Consider the following 23,686-nt stretch of genomic DNA (forward strand, 5'->3'; position numbering starts at 1 on the left):
TGTGTACCGTCTTCACCTACCGAAGATCACAGTATCCACTCGAAGGCAGAGGAAAAAACTTTGCTGTGCAAAATGTCTGCATTTCCAATTTTTTTGTCCCCATGAGAGTTTAACAGGTGCGATAATTGAAATCCCCATGTTATTGTCCCATTGAAAAAAACTACCGGTACCGGATCTCCTTATTTGGGCAAAGATGGTAGCTTTTTTGTAGGCTAACTTCAGAGGTCTATTATTGTTAGGCCAGACCCCATTAATCACTAAACGATTCACACCTGGAACTCATGTGATTCTTATTATCACTGAATTGAGAATGAGTTTGTCATGCCTTTATAAGCCTCCAATGCCTCCTGGAATTTACCCTTCCTTTTGTTTTTGGTGATATGGCAGTAATGGCAAAGGTTGTTGTTTTGGTTCTCGTTGCTACTTTCAGTAATGGTGAGTGTCTTTTGGCAGTTGAGTTATGCTTTTAAAATCCTGATTTAAATGTTTAATGATTTTCTTCTGTTCTTTTGAGTAGTCATTTGTTTTCCAAAGAGGGAAGCTGCCCATGAGGTTGAGGTTTCAACAACACCGTCTCCCAACAATCAGACCCAAACTGAAGCTGTGGGTGAGTATTTAATGTAATGCTGTAATGTTCTCATGTCCTTGCATATTGGTTGTGTTGAATCTAAAATGTCTAAACTTAATGCCAAGGTGGTGCAAGTGAAGATGTTGAAGCAGGCACTCCAGCACCAATTCCCCACAATCAGACTGCTACTGCACAGCCTGATGTGACGGGTAAGGTTCTTTTTTTGTTGCTTTGAGACTCTGCAAGTCTGATTTATTGGGTTAAAATTGAGACTGGTCTTCCTCAAAGATGGGCCAAGTGAAGATGATGTGGTAACTGCGTCCTCAAGGCCCCAAAACCAGACAACACCTGCTGCCCAAACTGAAAATGCTGGTAAGGACCATTAGGGCATTTGTGGCCTTATTTGTGGTTCCGTACATGACCAAGAGACCCCCCCCCCCCCCCCTCCCCATACACACCTACACACTCTCATTCACTCACTCTCACATACACCTTCACTCACACCTGTGTTATGTGGAACAGAAACTGATGGGCCAAGTGAAGATGGATGGGCAGAAATGACGGTTACCACAAGTCCCCAAAACCAGACAACAGCTGCTGCCCAAACTGAAAATGCTGGTAAGGACCATCAGGGCATTTGTGGTTATCTACATGACCCAATAGACCCCACCACACCTACATATACTAACACATGTATTATGTGGAATAGAAACTGATGGGCCAAGTGAAGATGACGTGGTAACTGCAACCCCATGTCCCCAAAACAAGACCACGTCATGTGCCACAGGTGGAGTAACTGGTAAGGGAGATTTTTTTTTGTTTTTTTGTTAAGACCCACAAACATTGTCCAGTCCAGTATATTAAATTGGGTTTCAATCATGAGAAATGGGTCATTGTTGGGAAGTCCACTTGCATCTCTAGCATTTATGGAAAATGCATCTAGGCATGGCAAATACTCCAACTGAGCTTTATGTGGCTCAACTACACATCTATTTGTTCACAAAGTATTTACTTAACCTTGCACAACTATTACTATTCATGTTAAAATGTTAACTATGGTAACAATGATAGCCAGGTTGATTGGTTAACTTAGCTACTGATTTCATGCAGTAATGGTAAAAATGTTAACTATGCTAACTATGCTCACAGTGCTAACCAGGTTGATTAGTTAACTTAGCTAATGATTTCTAGCAGTTATGTTAAAAATGCTAACTATGCTAGCAATGCTAACTATGGTAACAATGCTAACTTAAACTAACAATGCTAACCAGGTTGATTAGCTAACTTAACTGATGATTTCTAGCAATAATGTTAAAAATGCTAATTATGTTAACAATGTCAAATTTGCTAACAATGCTAACCAGGTTGATTAGCTAACTTAGTTGATGATTTTTTGTAGTTATGTTAAAAATGCTAACCATGCTAACTAGCTAACTTGTTAGTGAGGACTTTTATTTTGAAACATGTGTTGCTTGGGTATCCATGGTGGCCACTATCAGGAAACAAGAAGTTACTGCAGTATAATCATGTTGGTTGCTATGGAAACGGTCATAAACACTTAATTTTAATAGTTGCTATGTTGGTTGCTAGGTACATGGAGGTTTTATGTAGTTGACTGGAGGCATAGTGGATGATAACTGACAGTTGGAATGGTTGAACAGTTCAATAGTTGAGTAGTTTCAGTGGTTAAATGATTTAATAGTGCATTATTGCAGTGAGGACCTTTATTTTGAAACAGTTGTGGACAGAGGAAGTAGTGAAACAGGATCTGTAGTCTTAATGAGATTGTATGCTTAAAGCCTGAGACAGAAGGTGCCTCTCATATAGCGTTTACGCGTCCTCTCTCGCTCCTCACTGATCTACATAAAGAATGATGGAGCGGCAACAATGGGATAGTCTAGCCCTTCTTATAGCTTTCTTTATGTAGATCATTGAGGATCGAGGATCGAGGAGCGAGGGAGGACATATAAACGCTGCTTGAGAGGGACCCACAGTAAATACTTTAAAAGTTGTATGTAGATAGTCTAATGTTGATAGACAGAATGTTTAATGGATGTTGATGGGCAGATTGTTTAATAGATATTAATTGACAGTTTAATGGGTGGATGAGTGAATGGTCTGAAGAAGATGAATGGATAGAAGGTTGGATGGAATGTGCCTTATATTCTTAAGAGATACACTGATACAGCTCTCTTTAAATTGAGAGTAGTTGATACATCAATTTAACTGGCTAGTCTTAAGAGAGCCAGAGTACTCTTAAAGCCTGAGACAGAGTAAATAATTTGAAAGTTGAATGTAGATAGTCTAATTAATGTTGATAGACAGAGTTTAATGGATGTTGATAGACAGATTGTTTAATAGATGTTGATAGACAGTTTAATGGGTAGATGAGTGAATGGTCTGAAGAAGATGAATGGATAGAATGCTGGATGGAATGTGCCTTATATTCTTGTAGAATGGAGAGACACAGCTCTCTACTGAGAGTAGTGGATACAGATACAGGTGTAATCAATTTAACTGGCTAGTCTTAAGAGAGCCAGCCTGAGACAGAGAAGATTGTTTAAAAGTTGAATGTAGAGCGTCTAATTGATGTTGATGGGCAGACTGTTTAGAATGGGTGGATGAGTGAATGGTTTGAAGAAGATGAATGGATATAAAGTTGGATGGAATTAGGAGGACTTATTTTGATACTGTTGTGCGCAGAGGATACAGGGGAACAGAATATGTAGTCTTCAGAGAGATTGTAAAGCCTGAGAGAAACTGACAGTTGATGCCCAGGTGGCTGACCAGCTGGAGTAAGATTCTAATTGCTGCCGTGATGTCATAATGAGCAATGTTAAGTCTATGGGGGAAATTGTAATAGTTTTTAACTAATAGTTTAAAAAGTATAAAAGTTACAAAGTTGAAAAGTCATAGCACATGTGTCCTAAGTAAGACCTACGTAGCATAGTTTGAATGAAGTTTCTACGTTAAACGGTTCAAGCAGAATTGCGAGCGTTAGAAGAAGTAGAATAACTAGAAATGCAATTCCAAGGAATTACCAGTGCATGAAAATGCAAAAATAGATAGATAATGTAGATATGGTTACTAAGGTGTAGCTAGGGTAAACATGGTGGTTGCATAGTTTACAGAGTTGATAGTGTGAAGGTAGACTGTTTAAAGATGAAACATTCCAGTTCTAACTTAACTAATGATTTCTATTCATGTTAAAATGTTGATTAGCTAACTTAACTGATGATTTCTAGCAGTAATGTTAAAAATGCTAACTATGCTAACAATGCTAAATTTGCTAACAATGTTAACCAGGTTGATTAGCTAACTTAGTTGATGATTTTTTGCAGTTATGTTAAAAATGCTAACTAGCTAACTTGCTAGTGAGGACTTTTATTTTGAAACATTTGTTGCTAGGGTATCCATGGTGCCCACTATCAGGAAACAAGAAGTTACTGCAGTATAATCATGTTGGTTGCTATGGAAACGGTCATAAACACTTAATTTTAATAGTTGCTATGTTGGTTGCTAGGTACATGGAGGTTTCATGTAGTTGACTGGAGGCATAGTGGATGATAACTGACCGTTGGAATGGTTGAACAGTTCAATAGTTGAGTCGTTTCAGTGGTTAAATGATTTAATAGTGCATTATTGCAGTGAGGACTTTTATTTTGAAATAGTTGTGGACAGAGGAAACAGTTAACAGGATATGTAGTCTTCTGAGAGACTGTATGCTAAAGCCAGAGAAACTGACAGTTGGTGCCCAGGTGGCCGGCCACCTGGCCTAAGATTCTAATTGCTGCCGTGATGTCATAATGAGCAATGTTAAGTCTATGGGGGAAATTGTAATAGTTTTTAACTAATAGTTTAAAAAGTATAAAAGTTACAAAGTTGATATATACAAAGCCCACATCGCGTAAGTAAGATCTACGTAACACAGTTTGAATGAAGTTTCTACGTTAAACGGTTCAAGCTGAATTGCGTGCGTTAGAAGAATAATAAGAAGATGAAGTTGAAGACTAGAAATGCAATTCCAAGGAATTACCAGTGCATGAAAATGCAAAAATAGATAGATAATGTGGATATGGTTACTAAGGTGTAGCTAGGGTAAACATAGTGGTTGCATAGTTTACAGAGAGTTGATAGTGTGAAGGTAGACAGTTTAAAGCTGAAACATTCCAGTTCTAACTTAACTAATGATTTCTATTCCTGTTAAAATGATAACTATGGTAACAATGATAACCAGGTTGGTTGCTAACTGAGCTACTGATTTCATGCAGTTATGGTAAAAATGTTAACTATGCTAACTATGCTCACAGTGCTAACCAGGTTGTTTAGCTAACTTAACTGATGATTTTTAGCAATAATGTTAATAATGCTAACTATGCTAACAATGTTAAAATTGTTAACAATGCTAACCAGGTTGATTAGCTAACTTAGGTGATGATTTTTTACAGTTTTGCTAAAAATGCTAACAATGCTAACTATGCTAAAAATGCTAACCAGGTTGATTAGCTAACTTAACTAATCATTTCTAGCAGTTATGCTAAAAATGCTAACAATGTTAACTATGCTAACCATGGTAACTAGCTAACTTGCTAGTGAGGACTTTTATTTTGAAACATTTGTTGCTAGGGTATCCATGGTGGCCACTATCAGGAAACAAGAAGTTACTGCAGTATAATCATGTTGTTTGCTATGGAAACGGTCATAAACGCTTAATTTCAATGGTTGCTATGTTGGTTGCTAGGTACATGGAGGTTTCATGTAGTTGACTGGAGTCATAGTTGATGATAAATGACAGTTGGAATGGTTGAACAGTTAAATAGTTGAGTAGTTTCAATGGTTAAATGATTTAATAGTGTATTATTGCAGTGAGGACTTTTATTTTGAAACAGTTGTGGACAGAGGAAACAGGATATGTAGTCTTCAGAGATTGTATGCTTAAAGCCTGAGAGAGAGAGAGCTGCTGCAGCTGGCCTGGCCACCTGGCATAAGATTCTAATTGCCCTATTATGATGTCATAATCGCAATGTTAAGTCTATGGGGAAATTTAATAGTTTTTAATTTCTAGTTTAAAAAGTATAAAAGTTACAAAGTTGAAAAATACATAGCACGGGTGTCCTAAGCAAGACCTACGTGTCAAAGTTTGAATGAAGTTTCTACGTCAAACGGTTGGAGCTGCATTAAAAGCGTTAGAAGAAGAACTAGAAATGCAATTCCAAGGAATTACCAGTGCAAGAAAATGCAAAAATAGATAGATAATGTAGATATGGTTACTAAGGTGTAGCTAGGGTAAACATGGTGGTTGCATAGTTTACAGAGAGTTGATAGTGTGAAGGTAGACAGTTAAAAGATGAAACATTCCAGTTCTAACTTAACTAATGATTTCTATTCATGTTAAAATGTTGATTAGCTAACTTAGCTAATGATTTCTAGCAGTTACGCTAAAAATGCTAGTTATGCTAGCAATGCTAACTTTACTAACAATGCTAACCAGGTTGATTAGCTAACTTAACCGATGATTTCTAGCAGTAATGTTAAAAATGCTAACAATGCTAAATTTGCTAACCATGCTAACCACGTTGATTAGCTAACTTAGTTGATGATTTTTTGCAGTTATGTTAAAAATGCTAACAATGCTAACTATGCTAACCATGCTAACTAGCTAACTTGCTAGTGAGGACTTTTATTTTGAAACATTTGTTGCTAGGGTATCCATGGTGGCCACTATCAGGAAACAAGAAGTTACTGCAGTATAATCATGTTGGTTGCTATGGAAACGGTCATAAACACTTAATTTTAATGGTTGCTATGTTGGTTGCTAGGTACATGGAGGTTTCATGTAGTTGATTGGAGGCATAGTGGATGATAACTGACAGTTGGAATGGTTGAACAGTTAAATAGTTGAGTAGTTTCAATGGTTAAATGATTTAATAGTGTATTATTGCAGTGAGGACTTTTATTTTGAAACAGTTGTGGACAGAGGAAACAGTTTAACAGGATATGTGTAGTCTTCAGAGAGATTGTATGCTTAAAGTCTGAGAGAAACTGACAGTTGGTGCCCAGGTGGCCGGCCACCTGGCCTAAGATTCTAATTGCTGCCGTGATGTCATAATGAGCAATGTTAAGTCTATGGGGGAAATTGTAATAGTTTTTAACTAATAGTTTAAAAAGTATAAAAGTTACAAAGTTGAAAAATACAAAGCACATATGGCATAAGCAAGACCTACGCAACAAAGTTTGAATGAAGTTTCTACGTTAAACGGTTGAAGCTGAATTGCGAGCGTTAGAAGAAGAAGTTTAATAACTAGAAATGCAATTCCAAGGAATTACCAGTGCATGAAAATGCTAAAAAAGATAGATAATGTAGATATGGTTACTAAGGTGTAGCTAGGGTAAACATGGTGGTTGCATAGTTTACAGAGAGTTGATAGTGTGAAGGTAGACAGTTTAAAGATGAAACATTCCAGTTCTAACTTAACTAATGATTTCTATTCATGTTAAAATGTTGATTAGCTAACTTAGCTAATGATTTCTAGCAGTTAAGCTAAAAATGCTAATTATGCTAGCAATGCTAACTTTACTAACAATGCTAACCAGGTTGATTAGCTAACTTATCGATGATTTCTAGCAGTAATGTTAAAAATGCTAACTATGCTAACAATGCTAAATTTGCTGACAATGCTAACCAGGTTGATTAGCTAACTTAGTTGATGATTTTTTGCAGTTATGCTAAAAATGCTAACTATGTTAACAATGTTAACTATGCTAACTAGCTAACTTGCTAGTGAGGACTTTTATTTTGAAACATTTGTTGCTAGGGTATCCATGGTGGCCACTATCAGGAAACAAGAAGTTACTGCAGTATAATCATGTTGGTTGCTATGGAAACGGTTATAAACACTTAATTTTAATGGTTGCTATGTTGGTTGCTAGGTACATGGAGGTTTCATGTAGTTGACTGGAGGCATAGTTGATGATAACTGACAGTTGGAATGGTTGAACATTTCAATAGTTGAGTAGTTTCAATGGTTAAATGATTTAATAGTGTATAATTGCAGTGAGGACCTTTATTTTGAAACAGTTGTAGACAGAGGAAGTAGTGAAACAGGATCTGTAGTCTTAATGAGATTGTATGCTTAAAGCCTGAGACAGAAGGTGCCTCTCATAGCGTTTACGCGTCCTCTCTCGCTCCTCACTGATCTACATAAAGAATGATGGAGCGGCAACAATGGGATAGTCTAGCCCTTCTTCTATCTTTCTTTATGTAGATCATTGAGGATCGAGGAGCGAGGGAGGACATATAAACGCTGCTTGAGAGGGACCCACAGTAAATACTTTAAAAGTTGTATGTAGATAGTCTAATTAATGTTGATAGACAGAATGTTTAATGGATGTTGATAGGCAGATTGTTTAATAGATATTGATTGACAGTTTAATGGGTGGATGAGTGAATGGTCTGAAGAAGATGAGTGGATAGAAGGTTGGATGGAATGTGCCTTATATTCTTGTTAAGAGAGACACTGATACAGCTCTCTGAGAGTAGTTGACACAGGTGTAATCAATTTAACTGGCTAGTCTTAAGAGTGCCAGAGTACTCTTAAAGCCTGAGACAGAGTAAATAATTTAAAAGTTGAATGTAGATAGTCTAATTAATGTTTAATTTAAAGTTTAATGGATGTTGATAGACAGATTGTTTAATAGATGTTGATAGACAGTTTAATGGGTGGATGAGTGAATGGTCTGAAGAAGATGAATGGATAGAATGTTGGATGGAATGTGCCTTATATTCTTGTAGAATGGAGAGACACAGCTCTCTACTGAGAGTAGTGGATACAGATACAGGTGTAATCAATTTAACTGGCTAGTCTTAAGAGAGCCAGCCTGAGACAGAGTAGATTGTTTAAAAGTTCAATGTAGAGCGTCTAATTGATGTTGTTGATAGGCAGACTGTTTAGAATGGGTGGATGAGTGAATGGTTTGAAGAAGATGAATGGATATAAAGTTGGATGGAATTAGGAGGACTTATTTTGATACTGTTGTGCGCAGAGGATACAGGGGAACAGAATATGTAGTCTTCAGAGAGGAGCCTGAGAGAAACTGACAGTTGGTGCCCAGGTGGCTGACCAGCTGGGGTAACATTCTAATTGCTGCCGTGATGTCATAATGAGCAATGTTAAGTCTATGGGGGAAATGGTGATAGTTTTTAACTAATAGTTTAAAAAGTATAAAAGTTACAAAGTTGAAAAATATAAAGCACATATGGCATAAGCAAGACCTACGCAACAAAGTTTGAATGAAGTTTCTACGTTAAACGGTTGAAGCTGAATTGCGAGCGTTAGAAGAAGAAGTTTAATAACTAGAGATGTAATTCCAAGGAAATTACGAGTGCATGAAAATGCAAAAATGGTGAGGACTTTTATTTTGAAACAGTTGTGGGTAGAGGAAACAGTTGAACAGGATATGTACTCTTTAAGAGAGCCAGAAAGCCTGAGACAGAGAGTTGCTGCCAGGTGGCTTTGAACACCTGGCTTAAGATTCTAATTGCTTAACGACTTCATTGTGATGTCATAATCCAATGTTAAGTCTATGGGAGAAAAAATGTTTTTAAAAATTCATATAAAATAAACGATAAAGTTTTCAAAGATGAAATTTACATAGCTGAAGTCACCTAAGTAAGACCTACGCAGCGCAGTTTGAATGAAGTCTCTACGTCGAACGGTTGAAGCTGAATTGAACGCACAAAAAGTGTGGAAGAAGAACTAGAGAATGTAATTCCAAGGAAATTACAAGTGCATGAAAATGCAAAAATGTACAGATAAATCATGTAGATATGGTTACTAAGGTGTTGCTAGGGTAGACATGGTGGTTTCATAGTTTTTGAAAGTTGATAGTGCTAAGATAAACAGTTTAAAATTGAATTTGCTAACCTGATTGCCAGATAAGCTAACTATGCTAACAATGCTAACTATGCTAACGAGGTTGATTAGCTAACTTAGTTGATGATTTCGAGCAGTTAATGCTAAAAATGCTAACTATGCTAACAATGTTAACTATATTAACAATGCTAACCAGGTTGATTAGCTAACTTAACAGATGATTTCTAGCAGTTATGCTAAAAATGCTAACTATGCTAACAATGCTAACTATGTTTACAATGCTAACCAGGTTGATTAGCTAACTTAGTTAATCATTTCTAACAGTTATGCTAAAAATGCTAATTATGCTAACAATGCTAACTATGCTAACCATGCTAACTAGCTAACTTGCTAGTGAGGACTTTTATTTTGAAACATTTGTTGCTAGGGTAACCATGATGGCCACTATCAGAAATAAAGAAGTTACTGTAGTAAAATCATGTTGGTTGCTATGGAAACGGTCATAAACGCTTAATTTGAATGGTTGCTATGTTGGTTGCTAGGTATGTGGAGGTTTCATGTAGTTGACTGGAGGCATAGGTGATGATAACTGACAGTTGGAATGGTTGAACAGTTCAATAGTTGAGTAGTTTCAATGGTTAAATGATTTAATAGTGTATTATTGCAGTGAGGACTTTTATTTTGAAACAGTTGTGGACAGAGGAAACAGTTAACAGGATATGTAGTCTTCTGAGAGACTGTATGCTTAAAGCCAGAGAAACTGACAGTTGGTGCCCAGGTGGCCGGCCACCTGGCCTAAGATTCTAATTGCTGCCGTGATGTCATAATGAGCAATGTTAAGTCTATGGGGGAAATTGTAATAGTTTTTAACTAATAGTTTAAAAAGTATAAAAGTTACAAAGTTGAAAAATACAAAGCAGGCATGGCATAAGCAAGACCTACGCAACAACGTTTGAATGAAGTTTCTACGTTAAACGGTTGAAGCTGAATTGCGTGCGTTAGAAGAAGAATAATAATAACTAGAAATGCAATTCCAAGGAATTACCAGTGCATGAAAATGCAAAAATAGATAGATAATGTAGATATGGTTACTAAGGTGTAGCTAGGGTAAACATGGTGGTTGCATAGTTTACAGAGAGTTGAAAGTGTGAAGGTAGACAGTTAAAAGATGAAATATTCCAGTTCTAACTTAGCTAATGATTTCTAGCAGTTACGTTAAAAATGCTAATTATGCTAGCAATGCTAACTGTATTAACAATGCTAACCAGGTTGATTAGCTAACTTAACCAATGATTTCTAGCAGTAATGCTAAAAATGCTAACTATGCTAACAATGCTAAATTTGCTAACAATGCTAACCAGGTTGATTAGCTAACTTAGTTGATGATTTTTTGCAGTTATGCTAAAAATGCTAACTATGCTAACAATGCTAACCATGCTAACTAGCTAACTTGCTAGTGAGGACTTTTATTTTGAAACATTTGTTGCTAGGGTATCCATGGTGGCCACTATCAGGAAACAAGAAGTTACTGCAGTAAAATTATGTTGGTTGCTATGGAAACAGTCATAAACACTTCATTTTAATGGTTGCTATGTTGGTTGCTAGGTACATGGAGGTTTCATGTAGTTGACTGGAGGCATAGTGGATGATAACTGACAGTTGGAATGGTTGAACAGTTCAATAGTTGAGTAGTTTCAATGGTTAAATGATTTAATAGTGTATTATTGCAGTGAGGACCTTTATTTTGAAACAGTTGTGGACAGAGGAAGTAGTGAAACAGGATCTGTAGTCTTAATGAGATTGTATGCTTAAAGCCTGAGACAGAAGGTGCCTCTCATAGCGTTTACGCGTCCTCTCTCGCTCCTCACTGATCTACATAAAGAATGATGGAGCGGCAACAATGGGATAGTCTAGCCCTTCTTCTATCTTTCTTTATGTAGATCATTGAGGATCGAGGAGCGAGGGAGGACATATAAACGCTGCTTGAGAGGGACCCACAGTAAATACTTTAAAAGTTGTATGTAGATAGTCTAATTAATGTTGATAGACAGAATGTTTAATGGATGTTGATAGGCAGATTGTTTAATAGATATTGATTGACAGTTTAATGGGTGGATGAGTGAATGGTCTGAAGAAGATGAATGGATAGAAGGTTGGATGGAATGTGCCTTATATTCTTGTTAAGAGAGACACTGATACAGCTCTCTGAGAGTAATTGACACAGGTGTAATCAATTTAACTGGCTAGTCTTAAGAGAGCCAGAGTAGGCTACTCTTAAAGCCTGAGACAGAGTAAATAATTTAAAAGTTGAATGTAGATAGTCTAATTAATGTTGATAGACAGAGAGTTTAATGGATGTTGATAGACAGATTGTTTAATAGATGTTGATAGACAGTTTAATGGGTGGATGAGTGAATGGTCTGAAGAAGATGAATGGATAGAATGTTAGATGGAATGTGCCTTATATTCTTGTAGAATGGAGAGACACAGCTCTCTACTGAGAGTAGTGGATACAGATACAGGTGTAATCAATTTAACTGGCTAGTCTTAAGAGAGCCAGCCTGAGACAGAGTAGATTGTTTAAAAGTTCAATGTAGAGCGTCTAATTGATGTTGTTGATAGGCAGACTGTTTAGAATGGGTGGATGAGTGAATGGTTTGAAGAAGATGAATGGATATAAAGTTGGATGGAATTAGGAGGACTTATTTTGATACTGTTGTGCGCAGAGGATACAGGGGAACAGAATATGTAGTCTTCAGAGAGGAGCCTGAGAGAAACTGACAGTTGGTGCCCAGGTGGCTGACCAGCTGGGGTAACATTCTAATTGCTGCCGTGATGTCATAATGAGCAATGTTAAGTCTATGGGGAAAATGGTGATAGTTTTTAACTAATAGTTTAAAAAGTATAAATGTTACAAAGTTGAAAAATAGAAAGCACACATCGCGTAAGTAAGACCTACGTAACACAGTTTGAATGAAGTTTCTACGTTAAACGGTTCAAGCTGAATTGCGTGCGTTAGAAGAAGAATAATAAAAAGTTGAAGTTGAAGTTGAAGCCTAGGAAGAACAGTACAGTGCATTTTCATGCACTGTAATAAGAAGAAGAAGAAGACCGAGGAAGAACAGTACAGTGCATTTTCATGCACTGTAATAATAATAAGAAGAATAGGAAGAACAGTACAGTGCATTTTCATGCACTGTAATAAGAAGATGAAGTTGAAGACTAGAAATGCAATTCCAAGGAATTACCAGTGCATGAAATTCAAAAATAGATAGATAATGTAGATATGGTTGCTAAGGTGTAGCTAGGGTAAACATGGTGGTTGCATAGTTTACAGTGAGTTGATAGTGTGAAGGTAGACAGTTTAAAGCTGAAACATTCCCAGTTCTAACTTAACTAATGATTACTATTCATGTTAAAATGTTAACTATGGTAACAATGATAACCAGGTTGATTGGTTAACTTAGCTATTGATTTCATGCAGTAATGGTAAAAATGTTAACTATGCTAACTATGATCACAGTGCTAACCAGGTTGATTAGCTAACATAGCTAATGATTTCTAACAGTTATGCTAAAAATGCTAACTATGCTAGCAATGCTAACTATGGTAACAATGCTAACTTAAACTAACAATGCTAACCAGGTTGATTAGCCAACTTAACTGATGATTTCTAGCAATAATGCTAACTATGCTAACAATGCTAAAATTGTTAACAATGCTAACCAGGTTGATTAGCTAACTTAGTTGATTTTTTTTGCAGGTATGCTAAAAATGCTAACTATGCTAACAATGCTAACTATGTTAACCATGCTAACTTGCTAGTGAGGACTTTTATTTTGAAACATTTGTTTCTAGGGTATCCATGGTGGCCACTATACTACAGTAACTTCTTGTTTCCTGATAATCATGTTGGTTGCTATGGAAACGGTCATAAACGCTTAATTGTAGTGGTTGCTATGTTGGTTGCTAGGTACATGGAGTTTTCGTGTAGTTGACTGGAGGCATAGTTGATAACTGACAGTTGGAATGGTTGAACAGTGAAATAGTTGAGTAGTTACAATGGTTAAATGGTTTAATAGTGTATTATTGCAGTGAGGACCTTTATTTTGAAACAGTTGTGGACAGAGGAAGTAGTGAAACAGGATCTGTAGTCTTAATGAGATTGTATGCTTAAAGCCTGAGACAGAAGGTGCCTCGCATATAGCGTTTACGCGTCCTCTCTCGCTCCTCGATCCTCACTGATCTACATAAAGAATGATGGAGCGGCAACAATGGGATAGTCTAGCCCTTCTTCTATCTTTCTTTATGTAGATCATTGAGGATCGAGGAGCGAGGGAGGACATAAAAACGCTGCTTGAGAGGCACCCACAGTAAATACTTTAAAAGTTGTATGTAGATAGTCTAATTAATGTTGATAGACAGAATGTTTAATGGATGTTGATAGGCAGATTGTTTAATAGATATTGATTGACAGTTTAATGGGTGGATGAGTGAATGGTCTGAAGAAGATGAATGGATAGAAGGTTGGATGGAATGTGGCTTATATTCTTGTTAAGAGAGACACTGATACAGCTCTCTGAGAGTAGTTGATACAGGTGTAATCAATTTAACTGGCTAGTCTTAAGAGAGCCAGTGTATGATTAAAGCCTGAGACAGAGTAAATTATTTAAAAGTTGAATGTAGATAGTCTAATTAATGTTGATAGACAGAGAGTTTAATGGATGTTGATAGGCAGATTGTTTAATAGATGTTGATAGACAGTTTAATGGGTGGATGAGTGAATGGTCTGAAGAAGATGAATGGATAGAAAGTTGGATGGAATGTGCCTTATATTCTTGTAGTCGAGAGACACAGCTCTCTACTGAGAGTAGTGGATACAGATACAGGTGTAATCAATTTAACTGGCTAGTCTTAAGAGAGCCAGAGACAGAGCTTGCTTACTTTGCTTAAAGCCTGAGACAGAGTAGATTGTTTAAAAGTTGAATGTAGATCGTCTAATTGATGTTGATAGGCAGACTGTTTAGAATGGGTGGATGAGTGAATGGTTTGAAGAAGATGAATGGATAGAAAGTTGGATGGAATTAGGAAGACTTATGTTGATACAGTTGATACAGGGGAACAGAAAATGTAGTCTCAAGAGAGCCAGTGTGAGAGAGAGAGCTGCTGCACCTGGACTGGCCACCTGGCGTAACATTCTAATTGCTGCCGTGATGTCATAATGAGCAATGTTAAGTCTATGGGGAAACGTTTAATAGTTTTTAATTTATAGTTTAAAAAGTATAAAAGTTACAAAGTTAAAAAATACATTGCGCTGATGTCCTAAGCAAGACCTTCGTAACACAGTTTGAATGAAGTTTCTATGTTAAATGGTTCAAGCTGAATTGCGTGCGTTAGAAGAAGAATAATAAGAAGTAGTAGAAGAAGAAGAAGAAGAAGAAGCCTAGGGATAACAGTACAGTGCATTTTCATGCACTGTAACTAGGAAGAACAGTACAGTGCATTTTCATGCACTGTAATAAGATTTTGGAAGAACAGTATAGTGCATTTTCATGCACTATAATTATAGCCGCAAGCGGCGAGGGCAGGCCCTTGCACCTGCGGTCCGCGACCTGTGACATTTTTGAATCTAACTAAGCCACACCCTAGGCCAGAGCTAGCGGTAGCAATAGCACACATGCCCACCAAATTTGGTTCATTGTTGTGAATGTGTGTGTCAACCATAATAGACAACGTGCTAAGTGGCGCTATAGGGTCCCTAAGCCACACCCTAGGCCAGAGCTCTGTCCCTGACTAGCGGTAGCAATAACATACATACCCACCAAATTAGGTTAATTTTCTTGAGTATGTGTCAGCCACAAAAGACAATGCAGTAGGTGGCGCTATAGAGTACTTAAGCTCTGTCTCTGACTAGCGGCAGCAATAACACACAAGCCTACCTAATTTGGTTCAATTTTGTGAATGTATATGTCAACCACAACAGGTAACGCACTAGGTGGCGCTATAGAGTCCCTAAGCCACACCCTAGGCCAGAGGTCTGTCTCTGAGTAGCGATAGCAATAACACACAAGCATACCTAATTTGGTTCAATTTTTTGAACGTATGTCAACCACAACAGACAACGTGCTAGGTGGCGCTATAGAGTCCCTAAGCTACACCTTAGGCCAGAGCTCTGTCTCTGACTAGTGGTGGCAATAACACAAAAGTCCACCAAATGTGGTTATTGTCATATGGTTTTCATAATATTACTGCACGTGTGTGTGTGTGTGTGTGTGTGTGTGTGTGTGTGTGTGTGTGTGTAGAATGTTTTCCGCACTTAAAGGTGGATGTGGACTTCCCTGGCAGCGATGTGAAGCAGATCATATCCACTGATGAGCTCCACTGCCAACGGGCCTGCAGCCAGCATCCCTCCTGCCAGTTCTTTAGCTTTCTCAGGCCTGACTGGACCAGGGACAGCAGGTGCCTTATAAGCCATCACACCACGACCACTGTAGTACACAAACATCCACCACAAATATACAGTAATCTCCTGTGTATTAGCCACATTGTGTATAAGCCGCAGGTCAGCGTCTTATTCAAGATAAAAGAAAACAAAGCATATTAATGCTATATTAACTGCCCCCATGTATTAACCTCATACTGTAGCTGAAGAAATTTTGCAAAATCAGTGTATGAGCCGCGGCTAATAGTCGGGAAATTACGGGTACATGCTAGAGAAATTCATATTGCTTTGTTTTCAAAGTCTGTAAGATTTGTAACGATATCTGATTTTTGTCCCTATCTGCCCAGGCGTTTCTACTGTTACCTCAAGCACACAGATTCTGGGAAACCATCTCGAGTGACCAAGCTGAAGGGGGTGACATCAGGCTACTCCCTTAAAAACTGCAAGGAGACAACTGGTGGGCTCAGTCTGCTTCCTCTTCACTTCAGTAACATTTATAAAAAAATACTTATCAGATGTTTTCTTTTTCTCTTTGCTCAATTACCAATGATGCATCATTTGTTCATATGTTCTCTAATAATAATAATAATAATAGTAATAAAAATAACTAGAAATGCAATTCCAAGGAATTACCAGTGCATGAAAATGCAAAAATAGATATTGTAGATATGGTTACTAAGGTGTAGCTAGGGTAAACATGGTGGTTGCATTGTTTACAGAGAGTTGATAGTGTGAAGGTAGACAGTTTAAAGATGAAACATTCCAGTTCTAACTTAACTAATGATTTCTATGCATGTTAAAATGTTGATTAGCTAACTTGGCTAATGATTTCTAGCAGTTGTGTTAAAAATGCTAATTATGCTACCAATGTTAACTTTACTAACAATGCTAACCAGGTTGATTAGCTAACTTAGTTGATTTTATGCAGTTATGTTAAAAATGTTAGCTATGCTAACTATGCTAACTATGCTAACCATGCTAACTTGCTAGTGAGGACTTTTATTTTGAAACATTTGTTGCTAGGGTATCCATGGTGGCCACTATCAGGAAACAAGAAGTTACTGCAGTATAATCATGTTGGTTGCTATGGAAACGGTCATAAACACTTAATTTTAATAGTTGCTATGTTGGTTGCTAGGTACATGGAGGTTTCATGTAGTTGACTGGAGGCATAGTGGATGATAACTGACAGTTGGAATGGTTGAACAGTTCAATAGTTGAGTCGTTTCAGTGGTTAAATGATTTAATAGTGCATTATTGCAGTGAGGACCTTTATTTTGAAACAGTTGTGGACAGAGGAAGTAGTGAAACAGGATCTGTAGTCTTAATGAGATTGTATGCTTAAAGCCTGAGACAGAAGGTGCCTCTCATATATAGCGTTTACGCGTCCTCTCTCGCTCCTCACTGATCTACATAAAGAATGATGGAGCGGCAACAATGGGATAGTCTAGCCCTTCTATCTTTCTTTATGTAGATCATTGAGGATCGAGGAGCGAGGGAGGACATATAAACGCTGCTTGAGAGGGACCCACAGTAAATACTTTAAAAGTTGTATTTTCATGCACTGTAATAAGAAGCCTAGGAAGAACAGTACAGTGCATTTTCATGCACTGTAAAAAGCCTAGGAAGAACAGTACAGTGCATTTTCATGCACTGTAATTAACTGATTTTTGTATCATCTGTCACGGGTAGTAGGAATGGGCCTTTTCACACCTACCATTGATATGAGGGAGCAGGGGAAGCACAAGTGTTGCTATGTTAATGACGTCTGTTCAGTTTAAGCAGAGACTGTTGATAAAAGTGATTGTTCATTAGAGGGTAACTTCCTGTATTTTTAGGAGTCCAGAAGTAACTAGGCCCTAACTCCAGTTTTTCATTTTTCATCCTGTGTCTGAAAACGTTTCATTGGCATCACACACAATGACCTAGTACACATACTGTAGGTGCCATTTATTCAATTGACCAATCTCCTTTGATCCATCTTGGTAACTAGACATTCTTTGACTTGATGTTGGTACCTACTAGGGTCTGAAACTGATTCTGGCTCTGTTCGTGTAGAGTCGCCAGATGAACCAAGTGACGATGCTGAGGTTGCCGCCACAACCCAAAATGCCCAAAACCAGACCACTTTGGCCCACACTGGAACTGGTAAGGCTTGCTGTGAAGTGTAGCACATGTATTTCCATGTCTTGTTTATAACTGCTGTTGGCTTTTTTTTTTTTTTCTCGTGGAATCTCAAGATGGTCCAAGTGAGGATGCTGTGTTAACCACTGTACTGAATCTGCAAAATGGGACTACCCCTGCCCAAGATGTAACCGCCATTACTGGTAATTATTTTACTTTCATGTCTTCTGTTGTATACAATATTAAATGTAATTTTTATTGAGTCTGAAATTCTCTTGTTTCTACTGATTTTCAACCTTTACAATTGGGTCTACAAGAAATATGCAGAGCTTTCACTGCAAACAATGAAATCTAACCGTGTAATTATCTTAAGATGAAAAATCTATTTGATATTGTGTTAAGTATGAAAATGCTTATGTAGCGTGTTCTCTCAAAGAGAATTTCACTTAAATTAAGATTTTATTTTATTTTAAGGAGTCTTATCAAGATTAATGTACTTGCTGTACTGGCAGATAATATAAAAATCAGACAAACTAACTTTTCTTAAATTAAGCCAAAAGAAAGCACTTGGTAAGTGTCTTTGTACTGAAAACAATACCAACTAGTTTTTTTTAACTTGATGTATATAAGATTAAAAAACTTGGTTAGATTGTATTAGACAAGCATTTTTTTTCAGTGTTAGATTTGCCCTAGCTTGAAGCAATGGCTTATTGTATTGTAAGTAAATGGCTGCTTTTATCCCTGTAGACTCCCACAATGACTCCTGATGTGACTCTCAGAATGCTAATGCTTTATGGAATTCTCTGTCATGACTTTCTCCATCTTGAATTTCAATAAAGATCACATTTTCTTTTCAAACATTGTCTTTCCTTGTTTCATGACTCTGGTCCATTTTGGTGGTCAAGCTGACTAATACTACAGGAGTTAGTAAAGAAGTCTAACTACATTAATCCTATTCTGTAATGTGAACACTTTTGGTTTCTTCAGTATTGGCTTCAGATTCTTTCTAAAATTTTCAATTTGTGGATATTGACTGTTGTGGTACTGTTACTCTGTTCATGAAATTACATCACTTCAAATGATGTAAAGGATGTACTGTAACAAAGTGAACTGGCTCTTCAGTTTAGCTCAATGGCCAATGTTCATGCCGCTTACCCTTGATTATACGAATGATTTTCTTTTGTGAAAATGAATTCCATTACTGAAAAAAAAAAAAAAAACGGGTCATTGGTGCTTATTTCTGAACTAAATCAGAATGGGTGAAGGGGATTGAAATGCTATGTAATAGCTGTGTGGGAGGTGTAGCTACTGTGTGCAGTCATTGAAGACGAGTTATTTTTGTTCACAGAAAATGAGCCCCAGAGACCCGAACACCTTACAAGGCTTAAGTACTTCGATTTGTAATTCAAATTTGAAAGGCAGTTTTTGCTGAGTGTTGGAAAACTAGATGTACCGCATAGCGGTACACAATGACCGCCGCTCAGTTCTGCACATTCGCTCCACAAAAATAAATGACGCTTGTCAACTTTCCTGTATCTCTTTTTGCAATTTATATGCATAAATCTCCTACTCTTGCAGCTCATGTGTAAATGAGTGTGTGCATGTGAGTTTGCTTTTTTGCATAAGAGTGTGTGTGCGTGCATGTCTGTCTGTGTGTGGATACGTGTGTGTGTGTGCACCCCCTATGGATGAAATTCCACAAAACTTGGCATATTGAGCTCCCACAAGATGTTAGGTTAATCATACACATGAAATTTGGTGCCGTTCATAACATTTCATCTGAAGATAAGGGCGATTAAAGCAATACAATATTGCATTTTCATGTTTTACTATAATAATAATACATTTTATTTGTATTGCACTTTATATTATGGACAATCTCAAAGTGCTACAAAATTATAATGCAAATGGATAACAGATAAAAAAATAATGCAATTTAAAATAGATTATATACATACATACACACACACACACACACACACACTCACACATACGTGTATAAAATATACACACACACACACACACACACAACACACACACACACACACACACATCAACAAAATACATTTAACAGAAAGCTTTTTTAAAAAGATATGTTTTCAACGTTTTTTTAAAAGTGTTCAATGTCTGTGGGGCCCTCAGGTTGTCAGGGAGGGCATTCCATAGCCTGGGAGCAGCAGCAGAGAAAGCTCTGTCACCCATCCTGTGGAGCTTGGTTCTGGGGATTTGGAGGGTGTTAATGATTGTTGACCGCAGGGGGCGTGAGGAGGTCTGGGGGGTGAGGAGTTCCTGTAGGTAGAGGGGAGCATGTCCATATATGCACTGGTGGGTGAGGAGTGTGATCTTATACTCTATTCTGAAATTAACCGGGAGCCAGTGGAGACTTTTCAGAATGGGGGTGATATGTTCATGCTTGCGCACCCTCATCAGGATCCTGGCAGCACTGTTCTGGATGTATTGAAGTCTCTGGATGCTCTTGCCAGAGATCCCAATGAGGAGTGCATTGCAATAGTCCAGCCTGGAGGAAACAAAGGCGTGGATGAGCTTCTCTGCATCGCCCAGGGTGAGAGTTGGACGGAGTTTGGCAATGTTCTTGAGGTGGTAAAATGAAGTCTTGCAGAGATGTTTGATGTGGGTGTCAAAAGTGAGTTGTGGGTCCATTTTAACACCCAAGTTGGTGACAGATGTTGACAGGGAGATGTTTTGTCCAGAGAAGGTGATATTTTTGATGGTGGAAGAGCGGAGCTGATGTGATGAGCCAACTAGAATTGCTTCTGTTTTAGAGCTGTTCAATTGAAGGAAGTTGAGCTTCATCCAAGCCTCAATCTCCTCCAGACATGTGGTCAGTGTGGATGTTGGCAGGGGAGCAGATGAAGTGGGGGTTGTCCTGAGGTAGAGCTGTGTGTCATCAGCATAACAGTGGAAAGTTATTCCGTGTCTGCTAATGATATTGCCGAGGGGGAGCATGTAGATGGTGAAGAGGGCGGGGCCCAGCACAGAACCCTGAGGGACACCACAGGTGACGTTGTGGGTATGTGATTTTGCCCTGCCCAGGGCGACGTGCTCGGTTCTGCCGGTCAGGTAAGAGTGGAACCAGTTGTAGGCATTGTCTGAGAGTCCAATGGTGTACTGCAGGCGATGGAGGAGGATGTTGTGGTCTACTGTATCAAAAGCAGCTGTTAGGTCCAGAAGGATGAGCAGAGATGGGGAACCAGTATCTGCTGTCATTAGGAGGTCGTTGGTGACCCTAACCAGGGCTGTTTCTGTGCTATGGCCAGGACGGAAACCAGACTGAAACTTTTCAAACAGGTTGTTGTGTTTGAGGTGATCAAAAAGTTGTGCTGCAACTGTTTTTTCCAGAACCTTTGACAGGAATGGAAGATTGGAGATGGGCCTGTAGTTGGAGAGAACTTCTGGATCCAGTGTGGGTTTTTTCAGCAAAGGTCTGATGACAGCCGTTTTTAATGCAGAAGGGATATGGCCAGCCATGAGAGATTGTTTTATGATGCTGGTGATGAGTGGAGAGACGGCAGAGATGTTAGCTTTCAGCAGGGCTGAAGGGAAAGGGTCCAGAGCACAGGTGGATGGCTTCATTTTTTTGATGATGTGCTCCACCTCCTCCTGTGTGGCATCAGAGAAAGAGCAGAGGGGCTGGACAATCTCAAACGGTGGGTCAGCAGTTGGGAGGGGCAGGACAGCATTGGCAGAGAGGTGGGAGCGGATGTTATTAACTTTTTGTTTGAAAAAAGTAATGTGCATGTTGCACCTCTCCTCAGTGGTCTCAGAGTGGGAGGATGAGGGTGGCTTGAGAAGGTGATTTATTGTTGAAAACAGTTGTTTAGAGTCACCTGGGCTGTTGTTGATAATGTTGGAGTAAAACTTGGACCGTGCATCTCTCAGAGCATGAGCATACTCCCTCCTGTGTTCTCTGTATGCCTGTTTGTGAACAGTCAGTCCAGAGGCCTTGAGCCGCCGCTCAAGAACACGCCCAGCCGTCTTCATCTTTCGCAGCTCACAGTTGTACCAGGGTGCTGAGCGCAAAAATGAGACTGACCTGGATGTAAGGGGGGCGTGGAGGTCCAGGAGACTGCTCAGGGACTGGTTGTAGAAATCCACTGAGTCAGCAACAGAGGGGAAGACAGTAGAGCCAGAAGAGAGAAGTTGGAGGTCCAGGGCCAGGGCATCCGCATTGATGTTTTTCAATTTTCTGAAATGGATCTGTCGCTTTGGTTTGGTGCAGGGGGAGGGGAAAGACAGCTCCATTGACACAACCTTGTGATCAGACACACCAAGATCATAAACCTGTAGGTTGCTGATGGGGGCGGAGTTAGAGATGACCAAATCAAGTGTGTGTCCCCTAGAATGTGTCGGGATGTCAACATGTTGTTGTAGGTGGAGAGTGTCTAGTAGCTGAAGAAAATCAGCTGCATGGTGACATGAGGGGTTATCAACATGAATATTTAAATCTCCCAGGATTATGGTATTTGCAGAGGTAGTACAGAGTGTTGTGAGGAGATCAGATATTTCTGGGATGAAGGCAGAGTTTGGTTTTGGTGGCCGGTAGATAAGGAGAACAGTCATAGGAAAAGGGGGCTTACATTTAAAAGCAAGACACTCACATGAAGATGTTGTAGGTAGTGAGATGGGGGTCAGCTCCAGGCCCTGTTGGTAGATGACAGCAAGGCCACCACCGCGGCCAGTGCTGCGAGCTGCCTCCAAGTAACTGTAGCCGGGGGGACAAGCTTCATTTAGGGCAGAGTAAACACATGAAATCAAGTCCTCTCTCCCTGATGTGTTCTTCAATCAGTGTGGATTTGTTGTTGATGGATTGAGCATTGAAAAGTTCGAATTTCACCAATGACTGTGGGATGAATCTCTGTACAGGTCGGTACTATGGCGGTACAAATCACAAATGACTGGTTATCAGCTAAGTTGATGCTGGCTCTTGAGAACAACATACTATAAACATTTATCATCCTCGGTTATTTAGGAAAAACTGCAATTTTTGGGTTTCGGGGGGCCAGCACGGGGGTGGAGTGCCCCCCGGGGACCAAACAGATTTTTTTCCGTAGAAGTCTACTGGGCCTACATGCCCACCAAGTTTCATGAGCCCCGGTCTTACGGTGTCCCAGGAACCGTTGACCAGAAATTCAGGAAGTAAAAGAAGGGGGGAAAAAACAATCACAATCACGATATGACCACCACGCTAGTGGCGGTAATAATTACACTCGCTTTCTGAAAATGGTTTCAATGGAGTCGTCTTTGTTTGGAATGTGAAAGGCTTTCTGTGGACTCACTCTAGGCCACAGGTGTCAAACTCAAGGCCCGCGGGCCAGATGCGGCCCGCCACGTCATTTCATATGGCCCGCGAGAGCTTTAAGGGTCTGATACAGTATGTGGCCCGCTAGAGCTTAAAAGGTCCGATACAGTTTTTGCGTATAGGCAATACACTGCAATACAATGCAAAACTCAGAAATATATATATATATATATAAAAGAATCCATGGCATGATCTCTTCCTGACTGACCAGTGACCCTCATTGAAAAGTCAAACTGTATGGAACTGACAGTGGTGTTTTGTTTTTACTAAACAATAATAAAAAAGAACATGTCATGCTGATACCTTTTGCTCTTCTCGATTTTAGAAGTTTTACCGATAAGATTTTGTGGCTGGTGCTA

At 38.8% G+C, this 23,686-nt stretch overlaps 1 protein-coding gene across 2 annotated transcripts; it reads left to right on the plus strand.

Annotated features, from left to right (window-relative positions):
• Window positions 1-336: 336 nt before the first annotated feature.
• On the plus strand, window positions 337-18,865 carry LOC134071536 (uncharacterized). 2 transcript variants are annotated; one of them, XM_062528297.1, is made up of 11 exons: window positions 337-435; window positions 518-607; window positions 694-777; window positions 857-940; window positions 1,091-1,186; window positions 1,278-1,367; window positions 15,744-15,900; window positions 16,231-16,340; window positions 17,942-18,031; window positions 18,124-18,210; window positions 18,755-18,865. In XM_062528297.1, exons 1-11 carry the CDS (start codon window positions 381-383, stop codon window positions 18,772-18,774), a joined length of 963 nt encoding a protein of 320 aa, XP_062384281.1. In that variant the 5' UTR covers window positions 337-380; the 3' UTR covers window positions 18,775-18,865. The 2 variants fall into 2 exon arrangements, with proteins under 2 accessions (XP_062384281.1, XP_062384290.1); XM_062528306.1 differs by lacking the exons at window positions 15,744-15,900; window positions 16,231-16,340.
• Window positions 18,866-23,686: the final 4,821 nt, after the last annotated feature.

This window comes from Sardina pilchardus, chromosome 2, assembly GCF_963854185.1.
Source record: "Sardina pilchardus chromosome 2, fSarPil1.1, whole genome shotgun sequence".
Classification (NCBI taxonomy): Eukaryota; Metazoa; Chordata; class Actinopteri; order Clupeiformes; family Clupeidae; genus Sardina; species Sardina pilchardus.

Excerpts from the sequence above, each read along its gene's own strand:
- LOC134071536 (XM_062528297.1), top strand. The coding sequence starts at position 381 with ATGGCAGTAATGGCAAAGGTTGTTGTTTTGGTTCTCGTTGCTACTTTC. Across the intron at positions 608-693 it reads GACCCAAACTGAAGCTGTGG|GTGGTGCAAGTGAAGATGTT; the intron begins GTGAGTATTTAA and ends CTTAATGCCAAG. Across the intron at positions 15,901-16,230 it reads GACTGGACCAGGGACAGCAG|GCGTTTCTACTGTTACCTCA; the intron begins GTGCCTTATAAG and ends CTATCTGCCCAG.